Raw genomic sequence first — 18,379 nt, forward strand, 5'->3', positions numbered from 1 at the left:
AAATGCGAGTGTTTCCTTGATTTCTCTTTCAGATTTTTCATCATTAGTGTATAGGAATACAAGAGATTTCTGTGCATTAATTTTGTATCCTGCAACTTTACCAAATTCATTGATTAGCTCTAGGAGTTTTCTGGTAGCATCTTTAGGATTCTCTATGTATAATATCACGTCATCTGCAGACAGTGACAGTTCTACTTCTTTTCCAATTTGTATTTCTTCTTCTTCTCTGATTGCTGTGGCTAGGACTTCCAAACTGTGTTGAATAATAGTGGTGAGAGTGGACATCCTTGTCTTGTTCCTGATCTTAGAGGAAATGCTTTCAGTTTTTCACCATTGAGAATGATGTTTGCTGTGGGTTTGTCGTATGTGGCCTTTATTATGTTGAGGTAGGTTCCCTCTGTGCCCACTTTCTGGAGAGTTTTTATCATAGATGGGTGTTGAATTTTGTCAAAAGCTTTTTCTGCATCTATTGAGATGATCATATGGTTTTATTCTTCAATTTGTTAATATGGTATATCACATTGATTGATTTGTGTATATTGAAGAATCCTTGCATCCCTGGGATAGATCCCACTTAATCATGGTGTGTGATCCTTTTAATATGTTGTTGGATTCTGTTTGCTAGTATTTTGTTGAGGATTTTTTGTTGTTGTTGTTGTTGAGGATTTTTACATCTATATTCATCGGTGATATTGGTCTGTAATTTTCTTTTTTTGTAGTATCTTTGGCTGGTTTTGGTATCAGGGTGATGTTGGCCTCACAGAATGAGTTTGGGAGTGTTCCTTCCTCTGCAGTTTTTTGGAAGAGTTTGAGAAGAATGGGTGTTAGCTCTTCTCTAAATGTTTGATAGAATTTACCTGTGAAGCCATCTGGTCCTGGACTTTTGTTTGATGGAAGATTTTTAATCACACTTTTAATTTCATTACTTTGTGATTGGTCTTTTCATATTTTCTATTTCTTCCTGGGTCAGTCTTTGAAGGTTATACCTTTCTAAGAATTTGTCCATTTCTTCCAGGTTGTCCATTTTATTGGCATACAGTTGCTTGTAGTAGTCTCTTAGGATGCTTTGTATTTCTGGGGTGTCTGTTGTAACTTCTCCTTTTTCATTTCTCATTTTATTGATTTGAGTCCTCTCCCTCTTTTTCATGATGAGTCTGGCTAATGGTTTATCAATTTTGTTTATCTTCTCAAAGAACCAGCTTCTGGTTTTATTGATCTTTGATATTTTCTTTGTTTCTCTTTCATTTATTTCTGCTCTGATCTTTATGATTTCTTTCCTTCTACTAACTTTGGGTTTTGTTCTTCTTTCTCTAGTTCCTTTAGGTTTAAGGTTAGATTGTTTATTTGAGATGTTCGTTGTTTCTTGAGGTAGGATTGTATTGCTATAAACTTCCCTCTTAGAACTGCTTTTGCTGCCTCCCATAGGTTTTGGATCGTCATGTTTTCGTTGTCATTTGTCTCCAGGTATTTTTTGATTTCCTCTTTGATTTGTTCAGTGATCTCTTGGTGTTTTAGTAACATATTGTTTAGCCTCCATGTGTTTGTGTTTTTTACATTTTATTGCCTGTAATTCATTTCTAATCTCATATCGTTGTGGTCAGAAAAGATTTTTGATATGATTTCAGTTTTCTTAAATTTACTCAGGCTTGATTTGTGACCCAAGATGTGATCCATACTTGAGAATTTTCGTGCACACTTGAGAAGAAAGCATAATCTGCTGTTTTGGAGTGGAATGTCCTATAAATATCAGTTAAATCTGTCTGGTCTGTTGTGTCATTTAAAGCTTGTGTTTCCTTATTAATATTCTGTTTGGATGATCTGTCCATTGGTGTAAGTGAGGTGTTAAAGTCCCCCACTATTATTGTGTTACTGTTGATTTCCTCTTTTATAGCTGTTAGCAGTTGCCTTATGTATTGACGTGCTCCTTTGTTGAGTGCATATCTATTATATTTGCAAATATAAATATATATTTATAATTGTTATATCTTCTTGGATTGATCCCTTGATCATTATGTAGTGTCCGTCCTTGTCTCTTGTAACATTCTTTATTTTAAAGTCTATTTTATCTGATATGAGTATTGCTACTCCAGCTCTCTTTTGATTTCCATTCGCATGGTGTATCTTTTTCCATACCCTCACTTTCAGTCTGTATGTGTCCCTAGGTCTGAAGTGGGTCTCTTGTAGACAGCATATGTATGGGTCTTGTTTTTGTATCCATTCAGCGAGCCTGTGTCTTTTGGTTGGAGCAGTTAATGCATTCACATTTAAGGTAATTATCGATATGTATGTTCCTATTACCATTTTCTTAATTGTTATGGGTTTGTGCTTTAGGTCCTTTTCTTCTCTTGTGTCTCCCACTTAGAGAAGTTCCTTTAGCATTTGCTGTGGTGCTGAATTCTCTTAGCTTTTGCTTGTCTGTAAACTTTTGATTTCTCCATCGAATGTGTATGAGATCCTTGCCGGGTATAGTAATCTTGGTTGTAGGTTCTTCCCTTTCATCACTTTAAATATGTCATGCCACTCTCTTCTGGCTTATAGAGTTTCTGCTGAGAAATCAGCTGTTAGCCTTATGGGAATTCCCTTGTATCTTATTTGTCGTCTTTCCCTGTTGCTTTCAGTAATTTTTCTTTGTCTTTAATTTTTGCCCATTTGATTACTGTGTCTCGGCGTGTTTCTCCTCGGGTTTATCCTGTATGGGACTCTCTGCCCTTCCTGGACTTGGATGTCTATTCCTTTCCAATGTTTAGGGAAGTATTCGACTATAATCTCTTCAGATATTTTCTCAGGTCCTTTTTCTCTCACTTCTCCTTCTGGAACCCCTATAATGTGAGTGTTGTTGCGTTAAATGTCATCCCAGGAGGTCTCTTAGGCTGTCTTCATTTCTTTTCATTCTTTTTTCTTTATTCTGTTCTGTGGCAGTGAATTCCACCATTCTGTCTTCCAGGTCACTTATCCGTTTTTCTGCCTCAATTATTCTGCTATTGATTCCTTCTAGTGTATTTTTTATTTCAGGTATTGTATTGTTCATCTCTCTTTGTTCTTTAATTCTTCTAGGTGTTTGTTCTTTAATTCTTCTAGGTCTTTGTTAAACATTTCTTGCATCTTCTCGATCTTTGCCTTCATTCTTTTTCCGAGGTCCTGGAACATCTTCACTATCATTATTCTGAATTCCTTTTCTGGAAGGTTGCCTATCTCCACTCCATTTAGTTGTTTTTCTGGGGTTTTATCTTGTTCCTTCATCTGGTACAAAGCCCTCTGCCTTTTCATCTTGTCTATCTTTCTGTGAATGTGGTTTTTGTTCCACAGGCTACAGGATTGTAGTTCTTCTTGCTTCTGCTGTCTGCCCTCTGGTGGATGAGGCTATCTAAGAGGCTTGTGCAAGTTTCCTGATGGGAGGGACTGGTGGTAGGTAGAGCTCAGTAAAACTTTAATTCACTTGTCTGCTGATGGGTGGGGCTGGGTTCCCTCCCTGTTGGTTGTTTGGCCTGAGGCAACCCGACACTGGAGCCTACTGGGCTCTTTGGTGGGGCTAATGGTGGACTCTGGGAGGGTTCATGCCAAGGAGTACTTCCCAGAACTTCTGCTGCCAGTGTCCTTGTCCTCACGGTGGGACACAGCCACCCCCCCACCTCTGTGGGAGACCCTCTGACACTAGCAGGTAGGTCTGGTTCAGTCTCCCCCAGGGTCACTGCTCCTTCCCCTGGGTCCCGATGCACACACTGCTTTATGTGTGCCATCCAAGAGTGGAGTCTCTGTTTCCCCCATTCCTGTCTAAGTCCTGCAGTCAAATCCCACTAGCCTTCAAAGGCTGATTCTTTAGGAATTCCTCCTCTCGTTGCCGGACCCCCAGGTTGGGAAGCCTGACGTAGGGCTCAGAACCTTCACTCCAGTGGGTAGTGTTCTGTGGTATAAGTGTTCTCTAGTTTGTGAGTCACCCACTCAGCAGTTACGGGATTTGATTGTATTGTGATTGCGCCCCTCCTACCGTCTCATTGTTGCTTCTCCTTTGTCTTTGGATGTGGGGTATCTTTTTTGGTAAGTTCCAGTGTCTTCCTGTCGATGATTGTGCAGCAGTTAGTTGTGATTCCGGTGCTCTCGCAAGAGGGAGTGAGAGCACGTCCTTCTACTCTGCCATCTTGAACCAGTCCCCCCAGGTTTTGTTTGTTCTTTTTCTAAATCTTTTAGGTGGTAGGTTAGGTTGTTTATTTGAGATTTTTCTTGTTTTTTGAGGAAGGCCTGTATCCCTATGAACTTCCCTTAGGAACTGCTTTTGCTGTATCCCAAAGATTTTGTATGATTGTGTTTTTATTGTCATTTGTCTCAAGGTATTTTTTAATTTTGTTTTTTATTTTGTCATTGACTCATTGGTTTTTGTTTTTGGTATTTTAAAATTAATTAATTAATTTATTTTTGGCTGTTTTGGGTCTTCGTTGCTGTGCACAGGCTTTCTCTAGTTGCAGCAAGTGGGGGCTACTCTTTGTTGCGTTGTGCAGGCTTCTCATTGTGGTGGCTTCTCTTTGTTGCACAGCATGGGCTCTAGGCGCGTGGGCTTCAGTAGTTGTGGTGTGTGGGCTCAGTAGTTGTGGCTCGCAGGCTTTAGAGTGCAGGCTCAGTAGTTGTGGTGCACGGGCTTAGTTGCTCCACGGCATGTGGGATCTTCCCAGACCAGGGATCAAATCCGTGTCCCCTGCATTGGCAGGCAGATTCTTAACCACTGCACCATCAAGGAAGTCCCGACTCATTGGTTTTTTTAGTAGCATGTTGTTTAGTTTCCATGTAGTCTTTTTTTGGTCATTTCTTCTCTTGCGGTTTTTTTCTAGTTTCATGCCATTGTGGTCAGAGAAGATGCTAGAAACAATTTCTGTACTCTTCACTTTGTTGAGGTTAGTTTTGTGCCCTGGTATGTGCCCAGTCCTAGAAAATGTTCCATGTGTACTTGAAAAGAATGTGTATTCTGTTTTTTTGGATGTAATGTCCTGGAAATACCAATTAAGTCTAACTGTTGTATCATTTAGGATCTCTGTCACCTTATTGATTTTTCTCTCTAGTAGATGTGTCCATTGATATGTGTGGGGTGTTAAAGTCTCCTACTGTTATTGTATTCCCTTCAATTTCTCCATTTATGTTGGTTAGTATTTGTTTTATGTGTTTGGGTGCTCCTATATTAGGTGCATATGTGTTCACGAGTGGAAGATCCTCTTCTTGTGTTGATCCTTTTATCATTATGTAGTATCCTTCTTTATCTTTGTTTATGGCCTTTGTTTTAAAGTTTATTTTGTCTGATATGAGTATTGCGACTCCTGCTTTCTTGTCATTTCCGTTTGCATGAAATATTTTTCTCCATCCTCTCACTTTCAATCTCTGTGTCCTTTGCCCTAAGGTGGGTCTCTTACAGGCAGCATATTGTAGGCTGCTGTTTTTTTATCCAGTCTGCCACCCTATGTCTTTTGATTGGAGCATTCAGTCCTTTGACATTTAAGGTAATTATTGATACATATGTGTTTATTGCCATTTTAACCCTTGTTTTCCAGTGGATTCTATGTTTCTTCTTTGTTCCTATCTTTTTCTTTCTGTTTTTCTTTTTGTGGTTTGATTTTTTGCTTGTGTTCTCTTCTTTTTGGTTTTTGTGAACCTATTGTATGTTTTTGATTTGTGGTTGCCCTGTTTTTCAGGTATGTTAATCCCTTCCTATATCTGCTTCTTTTCAACTGATAGTCATATAAGCTCAAACACATTCTAAGAAAAAAAAAAAAGAATCTACATTTTTTAACTCTCTTTCCCCACATTTTATGATTCTGATGTCCTTTTTTACATCTTCATGTTTACCCTTTTGCCGTTCCTTCTGTTTATCAACACTTTCACAAGTAGGTTTTTTTCCCCCTTTTTGATCTGTATACTGGCTTATTTAAGTAATTTAGTTTACAATTGTGATTTACTCCTTCCTAATATCTTCTTACTTCTTTTCTATTTAGAGAAGACCTTTCATTATTTCTTTTGGGTAGGTTTAGTATTGCTGTATTCTTTTAGTTTTTGCTTGTCTGAGAAATTCTTTATCTCACCTCTTATTCTCAGTGATAATCGTGGTGGGTAGAGTATTCTAGGCTGCAGGTTTTTCTCTTTCAAAACTTTGAATATATTTTGCCACTCCCTTCTGGCCTGCAGTGTTTCTGTTGAGAAATCAGCTGATAGCCTTATGGGGGTTTCCTTGTAATTGACTCTTTGTTTTTCTCTTGCTGCCTTTAGAATCCTCTCTTGAACTTTGGCCATCTTTATTACAATATGTCTTGGTGTAGGTTTGTTTGGGTTCATCTTGTTTGAGACCCTCTGTGCTTCCTATAGCTGGATATTTGGTTCCTTCTTTAGGTTTGGGAAGTTTTCAGCCATAATTTCTTCAAATACATTTTCAATCCCCGTTTCTCTTTCTTCTCCTTTTGGAATCCCTATTATGCGTAGATTGGCATGTTTATGTTATCCCATAGGTCTCTTATATTGTTTTCTTTTTGTGTGCCGTTTTGATTAATTTCCATTTTTCTATCTTCTAGATTGCTTATTCTTTCTCCTGCAATATTCATTCTGCTATTCATTGCTTTTAGTTCAGCTTTTGTCTTGGCAGATGAATTTTCTAATTTTTCTTGGCTCCTTCTTATAGTTTCTCGGTCCTTTTTACAGTAATCTGCATTTCTGTTGATAGCCTTTCTTCATTCCTTTGGTATTTTTCTTACCTCTTTTTTTGAACTCAGTGTCTGTTAGACTGAAGAGGACTGTTTCATTGTTTGTTCTTTCAGGGGAATTCTCTTGGACTTTTAAGTGGGAGTAGTTCCTCTGCTTCTTCATTTTGCTTATATTTCTCTTACTCTGTGCGTTTAGGAGAACAATTATCTCCTGTAATCTTGGAGGTCTGTTTCTATGTGGGAGTGTCCCCGTGAAGCTTGTGTGGGTTTAATATTGTTTTGGCGTGAGGGCTGCTTTTGCTTTGGATGCTTGCTGTCTCTTTCCTCAGTATGTGCTAGCTGTTATTCCCTTGATGGGGGTGTGAAGGTGAGTGGCCTGCGCGTGCTCCCAGGAATGCGGGGACAGTGGTTGGTGTCTGTTCACAGAATTCTCGGTAGTGGCAGCAATCAGCACCCACCTCTCGAGTCTGATGTGGCAGCTGTGGTTCATGCCCACCCCAGAGCTTGTGCAGGCAGTGCCCTATTGCCTGATAGTACACACGGAGAAAGAAGCTCCTATGGTGGTCCTGCCCCTTTCCTTGCGTGCCCCCCAACAATAGCACCTTGCCTCTGTGGCAGGCCCAGTCTTCTTCCCATACTCCCTTGGTTGTGGCACATCACACCCTAGCCCGCTCAGGCTGTCTCCACACAGCCAACCTGAGTCCTCTCCCCAAGTCTGACCTCCGAATTGCGAGCCTCAGCACCCAGCCCCTGCCTGCCCCAGTGTACGAGCGTCTCAGGCTGGGGAGTGCTGGGTGTTGGCACTGACCGTCTTTGCAGGTCTCACTCCGCTTTGCCTTCTGCAAACTGGTTTCTCCACTCTCTTCTGAGGCTCCGAAGCTCTGCTTCTGTCCCAGATGATCTTCCCGCCAGTGAGGGGACTTCCCAATGTTTGGAAACATTTCCTCTTTCACAGCTCCCTCCCAGGGGCTCAGGATCCCTCCTGATTCCTTTCTCTCTCTCTTTTGTTTTTTTTTCTTTTTTAGTTTTGTCCTACTCAGTTACATGGAGATTTTCTTGTCCTTTTGGAAGTCTGAGGTCTTCTGCCAGAGTTCAGTAGATGTTCTGTGATAATCGTTCAGCATGTAGATGTATTTTTGATGTATTTTTGGGAGAAGGTGAGATCCACGTCCTACTCCTCTGCCCATCTTGATCCGATCCCATCTTTTCATAATTTTCACATTTCTAGATGTGGCCTTTTCTTTTTCTCTTAGAGAAGGCCCTTTAATGTTTCTTGTAAAGCTGGTTTGGTAGTACTGAACTCTTTTTTAGCTTTCGCTTGTCTGTAAAACTTTTGATCTCTCCATTAAACGTGAATGAGAGGCTTGCCGAGTAGAGTATTCTTGGTTGTAGGTTTTTTCCTCTCGTCACTTTAAATACATCATGCCACTATGCTTTTGGCCTGCAGAGTTTCTGCTGAAAAAACAGCTCATAGCTTTATTGGAGTTCCCTTGTATGTAACTTCTTGCTTTTTCCATGCTGCTTTTAATATTCTATCCTTGTCTGTGATTTTTGCCAGTTTAATTTCATTGTGTCATGGTGTGACCTCTGTGGGTTCATCCAGTTTGGGACTCTTTGCTTCCTGGATCTGGATATCTATTTCCTTTCCCAGGTTAGGGAAGTTTCCAGCTGTTACGTCTTCAAATATGTTCTCTGCCCCTTTCCCTCTGTCTTATCCTTCTGGGACCTTTATAGTATGAATATTAGTATGCTTCATGATATCTTAGGAGTCCGTTAAACTGTCGTCATTTCTTTGTATTCTTTTTTTTTTCTTTAAATCTGTTCAGCTCAGTGATTTCCACTGCTCTGTCTTCTGGTTCGCTGATCCATTCCTCTGTATCATTTAGTCTACTACTGATTTCTTCTAGTGTATTTTTTTTTTTTTTTTTTTTGCAGTACACAGGCCTCTCACTGTTGTGGCCTCTCCCATTGCGGAGCACAGGCTCCGGACGCACAGGCTCAGCGGCCATGGCTCACGGGCCCAGCCGCTCCGCGGCATGTGGGATCTTCCCGGACTGGGGAACGAACCCGTGTTCCCTGCATTGGCAGGCGGACTCTCAACCACTGCGCCACTAGGGAAGCCCTTCTAGTGTATTTTTCATTTCAGTTACTGTAGTCTTCATTTCTGTTTGTGGTTCTTTATGTATTCTAACTCTTTGTTAAACTTCTCACTGTGTTCATCCATTCTTCCCCCAATTCTTTGATTAACTTTATGGTCAGTACCTTGAACTCTTTATCAGGTAGATGGTTTATTTCCACTTCATTTAGTTTTTCTTCTGGGGTTTTATCTTTTTCCTTTGATTGGAACATGTTGCTCTGTTGACTGCCATTTTTATTTCTGTGTATCTGGTAGATTGGTTATATTTCCCAACCTTGGAGAAGTAGCCTTTTGTAGGAGACATCCTAAGTGTTCCAGCAGTACACTCCCCTCTGGTTACCAGAGCTGTTATTCTCTAGGGGTGTGGGCTGTGTGGGTCCTTCTGTTGTGGCAGGCTGACTATGTCACTTTGCTAGGTGTGGCTGGCTCCTGGTCTGGTTGGGCACCAGGTCCTGCTTTGTGCAGTGGTTGCCAGCTGCTGGTTGGGTGGGCCAGGTCACGAGGCAACTGGCTACAGAAACCCAGGTGTTCTAGAGCTAGTGCTGGCTTACTGGTGGGCAGACCCGTGTTCAGGGGTGGGTAGTTGTGGGCCCGGGGTTCCCAGATCTAGTGTCAACCTGCTGGTAAGTAGGGCCGGTTCTTGACTCAACTGGCTGCAGGTTCCGTGGTGTCCAAAGCTGGTGCTGGCACACTGGCGAGTGGGGCTGGATCCCAGCGTGGCTGGCTGAGGGGCTCAAGTTGTCTAAGAGCTGTTGTTGACCTGATGGTGGGTGGGGAAGGGGCCTAGTGGGTCCTGTGGCTACTGCTGCTCTGTTGGTAGGTGGGGCTGCATCCCCACCTGGTTAGTTGCTTGGCCTGAGGCATCCCAGTACTGGTGCCTACAGGCATGTGGGCAGGGACTCTGTGGGATCCTGAGGCTCATAAGCTAGATGGAGGATTCCAAAGTGATGCTTGCCAACAGCAGTGTCTATATGGTAGAACAAGCTCCCCCAAATGACTGCCACCAGTGTCTGTGTCCCCAGGGTGAGTGCCAATTGCCTCCTGCCTCTCTGGGAGACTCTTCAAGGTCAGCAGGTGGGTCTGACCCAGGCTCCTTTCAAATTACTGTTTCTGCCCTGGTTTCTGGAGCATGTGAGATTTTGTGTGTGCCCTTAAGAGTGGAGTCTCTGTTTCCCACTGCCCTTGGTTCTCTGGAAGGAAAGCCCTGCTGGCCTTCAAAGCCAAATGTTCTGGTGGCTCGTCTTCCCAGTGCAGGATGACAGGGCTGGGGAGCCCCATGTGGAGTTCAGACCCCTTCCTTGGGGAGGACTTCTGCAGTTGTAATTCTCCTCCTGTATGTGGGTTGCCCACCTGGGGGTTTGGGTCTTGAGTATACTGCAACTCTACCTCTTCTACTCATCTTGTTGTGGTTTTTTCTTTATATCTTTAGTTGTAGATCTTTTCTGGTAGATTCCTGACTTTCTTATCAATAGTTGCTCTGTAAATAGTTGTAATTTTGGTGTGCCCATGAGAGGAGGTGAGCTCAGGGCCTTCCTACTCTGCCATCTTGTTGTAAGTCCTTTTCCTTTGCGCTTTTGTAACTTGCTCCCTCTTTCTGTGCACATGTGTGTGTGTGCATGTTTGTATATATGCACACATATACATATATTTGATTGTTTCTCCTGAACCATTTGAAAGTAAAGTTGCCCTTTACTCCTAAATGCTTCATTGCCTAATTCCTAAAAATAGGGATATTCTCGTATATAACCACAGCACAATTACCAAGTCAGTAAATTGATTAAATTCAATAAGTTTAACATTGGTAGAATACTTTTCCTAATGTACCATCCACATTGAATTTTATCAGTTGATCCATTCATTTATTTTATAACATTTCCTCCATTTAGTATAGGATCCAGTCTGAGATCAGTCATTAGATTTAGTTGTCATGGTTCTAGTATCTCCTTTAATCTTTGATTTTTCTAGCATTTGTCTTTTATGACGTTGGCATTTTTTTAAGATGACATTTTCACCTTCCCACTCCCTGCTTTTTGTTTTTAACAGAACATTTCTCATTTTGGTTTTGTCTATTTTTTAATGAATAGTTTCAGATTACATATTCCTAACTGGAATATTATAAAGTGATATATTCTTCTCACAGTATCACATCTGGAGGCGTGTGCTGTCCATCTGTCCCTCATTGGTGATGTTAATTGTGATTATCCAAGATGTTGTTTGATTTATCTACTATATAGTTAAATTTTCCTTTGCAGCTAATAAGCAGTTCTCTGGGGAGACACTTTTAAGACCATTAATATAGCCTAACTTCATCCAAATTTCCCCCTAGATTTAGCATCCATTGATGATTCTTTATTGAAGTAGTCTGTACTGTGATGGCTGCAAAATGATGATTTTTCCAGCTCCAGCACTTCCTGCACACATTTACCAGTTGGATTCCACTAAGCAAAAGCCCTCCCTTTGCCTTTGTTTGTGTGTGTGCCTATTTAACTATTTATTATCGGGCTAAGGACTCACGGGTTCCGCTTTTCTACAGGCCTGTAATTCATTACTGTCCTTAATTGTTTTGGTGCTCAAATTGTCACAGATTTGGTCAGTGGGAGCCTCTTCAAGCTGACTTTCAGGTTCTTGTAACAAGCTCCCATCATTCTTTGAGTACGTCCCCACTTTCTGGCATAACACATTCTAGGTGGAGCTACAGTTCCACATGTGAGACCTTCAGATACACAGGTGGCTCCAGTATAGTGTGTTTGGTGCTCCTGTGAGGATAAGCACAGCCTGCTGTGGAAGCATAGTGGAGGGTCCTTTAGCCCAGAGTAGGTGGAGGAGAGTTACGGCAGCCGGACTAAGTTGCGGGGGGTGGTGGTGACTGTCAGTGGAAGCCTTCTTAGAGGAGGTGCCACCAATACTGACATGTACGGTATCAGTATGGCTCGGAGAAGCAGTGGGAGGGAGGAAGATAGAAAAGTATCTCAGGCAGATGGATGATCATGGGCTAATGCCCTGAGAGGAGGCAGTGTGGGACATCCATGCACAGGATCACACATAGCGCTGTTTGGTTGAGATTAGAAAACAGATACTCTGGCTGTGATGTGGGGGAAGGCAAGACCTGAGGTGGGAAGAGCAGCAGGAAGTTGCTAGTATAATGTTGATGAGAACAATATTCAGACATGCCCTGAATAATAGTAACTAATGCTTCCTGACTTACTACTGTTTGCCTTTTAAATTCTACTACAATCCTACAATTATTTCCATTTTTAAATATGAAGCTTCAAAGGCTTAAAAGCTGAGTATCTTTCCTAGATGCTACTAAATGGCAGAACCAGGGTACACACCATCACCCATTTGATTTAATATTCTTGTTTAGTTGGTTGTGTAAGAATGGGAAGTCAAGGAGCACGCTCTGGTTTCTAGTTTTGTTAACTGAGTGAGTAGTAGTAACATTCATAGAGAGAACACAGTGTTTGGGGAAGGATTGTGGTAAGGAGTTCCTTTTTGTACATATTGACTAATGTCTTTGGGTTTATCCAGATGGTGCTGTGTGTAGGCAGTAGACTCTATGTGTCTGGAGTCTTAAGAGAGAGCATGCATGGTGCTTAATAGCAATTTGGGAATCATCAGCCTTTAAATGTTTTTGAAACCTTAGTAGTGGAGGTCATCACTAGGCACAAGGATGTAGAATGAGAAGACGAGGCGGCTTAGGGCCCAAACCAGGCAAGCATTAATGTGACAAGAGAGGTGGGAAGAAACCAGGCTAGTGTGATGTCATAGAGGCTGAAAAAAGGAAGGAATGATCAGTAGTGTCAGATGCTGCAAAAGTCAAGGGGCATAGGAACCAGAAGATAAATCCTCTGAATTTAGCAGCAGAGAGATGATGAAGAGAGTATTTCAGTGTAACAGTGATTTGAGCCAGATTAGAGCAGACTAAGGAATGCATTGCAGAGAGCAGAATTGTATATGGAGGCCAGAAAGCCTATATATATGTGCATATTGGAAGTTATCTTTATTCTTTTCCCATATTTTGATTTTTCTTTAGATTCACTAGATATCCTCCATGTTGATGTTGGAAGTCATTAAAGCAGTCCCTAATAGCTATTTATACCTGAGGTTAGGCAGAGTCTTATCCATAGGGGCTTTGTTGCCACCTTGTAGACACAAAGAGTATAATTACTCTTGACAGTCTTGGCTTAGAAGGAAGAAAAGAGAGCTCGATGCCCAGTAAAAGTCAAGAGATTGCATGCAAAATGAAATTCCCTGCTTATAATGAAAGTCAAATTTGAGATTACATGGTATTTATTTTTTAATTATATACTTAATTATAAAGCAGCAAAAGTAATTCAGTATTTTCCTGCAGCATTTTAAGGTTTTAAAATATTCTTGGGTCTTCCCTGGTGGCGCAGTGGTTGAGAGTTCGCCTGCCGATGCAGGGGACGCGGGTTCGTGCCCCGGTCCGGGAAGATCCCACATGCCGCAGAGCGGCTGGGCCCGTGAGCCATGGCCGCTGAGCCTGTGTGTCCGGAGCCTGTGCTCCGCAACGGGAGAGGCCACAACAGTGAGAGGCCCGCGTACCGAAAAAAAAAAAAAAGAATTCTCTGTAGTTCTGTACATTGCCCCAGGTAATGGTATTATTTAAAGTTTCAGGGCCTGTTTGCAAGAAATGGATTTGGTGTGGGATGACCTTCCCTTATTGTGTAGTTTAGACTTGCATCTTAAAATCATGATTTCCGTGCATCTTACGAAGATGCAGGTGTTTAATTCTCAGTCTTAAAAATATTTTACCATCTCATGAGTGATCACAGCAGAAATATTATGAGATTGTATGGTATACACTGTACATTTTTCCCGTCATAAAAATGGGAGAGATAGATGAAAAATGGGTCAGTTAATTGACCTTGATGGTGCCACTTGATTTATGATTTCATTATTACTTCACTAGCTGCCTTTATTTACATGGGTGCTTAACTTGACTAATACCAGTGAGATTGGGGGTGACTTGCCTCTACTCAAACTGTGCCCCCAAATCCTGGCATCTTTGCACCTGTGCCAGTTGCACCAGAACTAGGTGAAACCTTAGCTAGGCAAGTCTGGCTACTGATGGACCACCAGCATCATCTTTGAAAGCAAAGGATTCTGCATTTCCATTTTTGTTTGCCCAGTAGTTTCATTTAGACATTGGGTTTGCTTTACTCAGAGTTCAAATTCAAGCCTTTTGGCTTCAAAGTACAGGGAGAATGTAAGGCAAACAGGACATGTGTGGTTTGGGGTGTTATTATCAATTCCTGTTGCCTGATTTTATTACTTCAGACATCAAAATGATTATCCCGCTTTAGAGGACTGATATGATAGCCCGTAGGAAAACATGAGTGATTATACATAAGTAGGATTTCTCAAGACTTAGAAAAATATGGTTGCCAAATAATAATACTCTGTATTTTTAATCTAGCTGCTGCTTTCTTCATTTTTGAAGCATTAAAATGGAATTGAAGGTTTGGGAATTCTGTCGTTCTTGATTTTAAACCAGTGATTAGCTATATATTCCATCAGAAAAGTCTTTGGCTAAGTAGAATTTGTCCATTTTCCAACTTTAGAATTTGGTATACTTATTTTAGATTGCTCATTTTAATGTATTGATGGTTTCTATTTGAATAAAGTGAAATATGTAATTAAATTTAACCATACTTTAATTTCTTTTAATAGAAAATGACTGCAGTATTGGAAGATCATTACTATTGGAAGACCGATTAGCATCCATTTCATAAGAGAAGCTTGACCACCATTTGCTCTGGCATGGCGCAAAACAGTCCACAGCTTGATATGCAGGTTCTCCATGACCTCCGACAACGTTTCCCTGAGATTCCGGAGGGTGTGGTGTCTCAGTGCATGTTACAGGTAGATTACCCACCAATGATAGTGATATTAAAGTTACAGTTTACCTTATTAGAGGTGACTTTGTGTTGTAGTGACTAGAACTCAGTTAAGTTTTCTTGTTTATGTTGGGGGAACATTTAGAGCAGGATTTCTCAACCTTGGCCCTGTCGACATTTTGGGCTGGATATATTGTTTGTTGTGGGGGTCTGCCTTGTGCATTGTAGGATGTTTAGTAGCATCCCTGGCTTCCACCCACTAAATGCCATTAGTATCCCTGCAGTTGTGACAACCAAAAATGTCTCCATGGGACACAAAATCTCCATGTTCCATGGGAGGCACAATCTCCCCCATTGAGAACCAGTGATTTAGAGAAAAGAATAAAGGCGTGTAGCAAAAAGATTCTTCATGCATTTCACTTCTTAAATTTTGGAGGTTGTGTCATCAGTCCCCAAATCCTTAAGAGTTGAATTTGGATTTCAAATTTATCATTATAACTTCTTAAACTATATACTTTTTTAGCCTACTTTTTAAAGTTTTTAGAAAGTTCCCTCCCTTTCTTACTGTTTTTCTAGTTAGTAAATGCTTAACTAATATCTAATTTTAAGTGGAAGGCTACTTTCTTTAATCACATTACTTTTGTTGTCTTCTATTGAAATAAATCTTTCATCTCTGATAGAACGTCTCTTCCCACTCAAGGGGCCACAGAAATAGGCCTAACACTCCCCCTGTTGAGTTTTGCATCATCCTTCACAGAATCGCAGTGTGTTTTGGGTTACAGCATTTCCCTAGTTGGTTGACTTTTGGGAGCGGTATTTCTGTCGTGCTCACTGGACTTCCGTAATTACACAATCAGTCCAAACTCTATGTTACTGCATAACATGCAAGCTTCTCCCTTACAGTGTGAGCTGCTCAGGATATAATGTAAACCTATATATAGTTGAGGTTAATTGCAAATAGAGACTCACAGATCAGTGGTGGTAACAGAGGTGCTTCCTTTGTTTGCAAGCCCTTCTACTAGGTCTCGTTTTTGTGTTATAGCTTGTCTTTATTTTTTCTACCATAACATTTCCAGTCTGAATTTCCACTCTTTACTTTAGCCCCATTTTGGTCTCTGGTAGAGCAAAGGTACTTCCCACTGGAGTGAAACCCTTCTAGTTTAAATCACCTTCCTAGCAGTTACCTTCCTAACTTATTCTAGGGCCCCCACCTTGTTTTCTTAATTTAATTTTACTTAGCCCTTTATTTTTTCAAGGCTTATTGTTTTCGTTTTACTAAATTGAAAGAATGGAACTTTAAATTCAACTCAGTGAACATTTGTTGATAACTTACATTGTTCTAAGTCTTTTACTTTTTTGTTCCTTTGGGATTAATATTGTTTATCAGTATGGACACTTAACACCTGCTGGCTCTGGAAAGTTTCTCTGTTTGCATTAAAGTATATAAGACTCAGTAGTTCGCCTTTTTTTCCTTTTAATTGAAGTATAGTTGATTTACAATGTTGTGTTAGTTTCAGGTGTACAGCAAAGTGATTCAGTTATACATAGGCATATATCCATTCTTTTTCAGATTCTTTTCCATTATAGGTTATTACAGGATTTTGAATACAGTATAGTTCCCTGTGCTATACAGTAGGTCCTTGTTTATCTACTTTATCCCAAACTCTTAATTTATCCCTCCCTCCCTGTCCAGTAGTTTGCATTTAATACACAAGCATTAAAGCCTCTCTTAGGTTATCATCCCCCAGTTTAGGACCACTTTTTAGGGGTATGATGCTTTATTGGCTCAGTCCTTTCATGAGTGTTCACATATATCTTCTGACCTCTTTATCCAGCTAAACAATTTTTATTTCTTTATTCTTCATATTTATCGTTTGATAAATTTTTTATCCTTTGTTTTTTCTTTTTAAGACATTTAGCAGGTCACATGTGACATTTGAATCTATTGTGGTGGTATTTTTATACTTAAATATCTTGCATTTGTGGTTTTAAATTTTTCTTCCTAAGAAAATGTACTCAGCTTGTCACTGTAGACATACATTTGAATAGGCTGACAACTCCAACTTTGCATCATTTAAATTTGTATCTTTTTTGTGGCAGTACTAATTAGGCAACCTAATTCAATGTAGAAAACATGAAATTTTAGGATAATGAATAAAAATGTTAAATAGTGAAGTGTCTGTTACTGCTTAGGTTTCAAATAAAACTCTAGTTTTTGTTCTCCTTTTAATCCATAGGTTTATTAAAAAACTTGAAGGAGCTAATAATCTTTTTTTTTCCCCTTCAGATATCTGTCAGTGACACTGTCTTGTTGGCAATCAGTTTGAATCCTTTGGCTCCAAATTTGCATAGTGTCTAGCAATATCTGTCTTCTCTCTTAATATCTGTCTTCCTTCCCTTGATCAGCATGGTTTCAAGCAGGATAAGAAAAAGCCCAAATTTAATTGTTTTCTTACATTTCAACAATTACTTTTTTCCTTGGCTCAGAAAGTATTTTAAAAAGTACTTGAATTTTAGTATCAACAGTTTTATATAAGGAGAAGGATAAAAGTTATTATGGAGTTTTTGATAAAGCAATTCTTTGAATTTCTGAGAATTCATTTTCCAAAGGTTTGCTTGACTGAATTTTCTTTTACTTCCTAAAGTTTCAGTATAGTAATGTACTTTTGGCCTAACATCCTGTCCCTTGAAATTACTGTGTGATAGTAGAAAGAGCACTGGGAGTCAGAAGACCAAGAATCTAGAACTGGCTCTCCAGTTAACTAGTTAAGCGCTTGTTATCAAGTCATGTAACTTCCCAGGCATCTCTTTGCTCATCTGTAAATGAGTTGAGTTGGAGTAGATGGGAACCCTAAGAGTCCTCTCAGCTCTAAAATTCAAACATTTTATGTCCTGTTTTACATTTACCTTTATTTGGTTCTCCGCAGAAGTGAAGTGTTTGCTTTCATTTTTATATAAAATGTACTTTTCCCTAGAATATAGTAATATGTGTATATGTGCATATCTGTATATATATTTATGAAATACGGAGAAGGTCATGATAATTGGGAAACTTCAATAGATTATCTCAAAGGTAATGAATAATTGTGTTTTAGGCCAATAAAATAGTTCTGAATTTTAATGGAAAACTATCTTATAGTACCTTAAAATTTTCAAAAGAGGAAACCTTTTATTAGTTTGATTACTGTCACTTGGAACATCTAAAATGTCAGTTTGCTGTTTACCATCTTTGTGTGTGTATATAATTCAAAAAATTGAAATCTTTAAAAGATTTTGGAAGTTTACCAAGCTACGTTTGAGCGGGTAAAAACTTTTGAGACTGTGGGAGTGTGAATGAATTTCATTAAGGCAGTGAAGACCTGGTTTTGTGTTAAATTACCATAATTTGGCAAAGTCACGGAACCGTAATTCAAAAAGTGGATTTGGGGCTTCCCTGGTGGCACAGTGGTTGAGAGTCCGCCTGCCGATGCAGGGGACACGGGTTCATGCCCTGGTCCGGGAAGATCCCACATGCCGCAGAGCGGCTGGGCCCGTGAGCCATGGCCGCTGAGCCTGCGCGTCCGGAGCCTGTGCTCCGCAACGGGAGAGGCCACAGCAGTGAGAGACCCACGTACCGCAAAAAAAAAAAAAAAAAAAAAAAAAAAAGTGGATTTGTTTTTATACTGATATCTTTTTTTAACTTAATCTTCCATAATGAAACAGACAGTTGA

The 18,379-nt window shown here is 40.2% G+C and overlaps 1 protein-coding gene across 3 annotated transcripts in view; it reads left to right on the forward strand.

Annotated features, from left to right (window-relative positions):
* The window catches only part of TAB3 (TGF-beta activated kinase 1 (MAP3K7) binding protein 3), a 101,503-nt gene that overhangs the window by 55,329 nt on the left and 27,795 nt on the right, over positions 1–18,379 (forward strand). For 2 of the 3 annotated variants that reach the window (XM_030844436.2, XM_030844437.2), the window contains one exon: positions 14,503–14,694. In XM_030844436.2, coding sequence (XP_030700296.1) covers positions 14,593–14,694 — 102 coding nt within the window. In that variant the 5' untranslated portion in view covers positions 14,503–14,592. Of the gene's footprint in view, positions 1–13,374; positions 13,422–14,502; positions 14,695–18,379 lie in introns of those variants that run through there. The other variant, XM_060292599.1, reaches the window with a different exon arrangement.

Source organism: Globicephala melas, chromosome X (assembly GCF_963455315.2).
Source record: "Globicephala melas chromosome X, mGloMel1.2, whole genome shotgun sequence".
Taxonomy (NCBI): Eukaryota; Metazoa; Chordata; class Mammalia; order Artiodactyla; family Delphinidae; genus Globicephala; species Globicephala melas.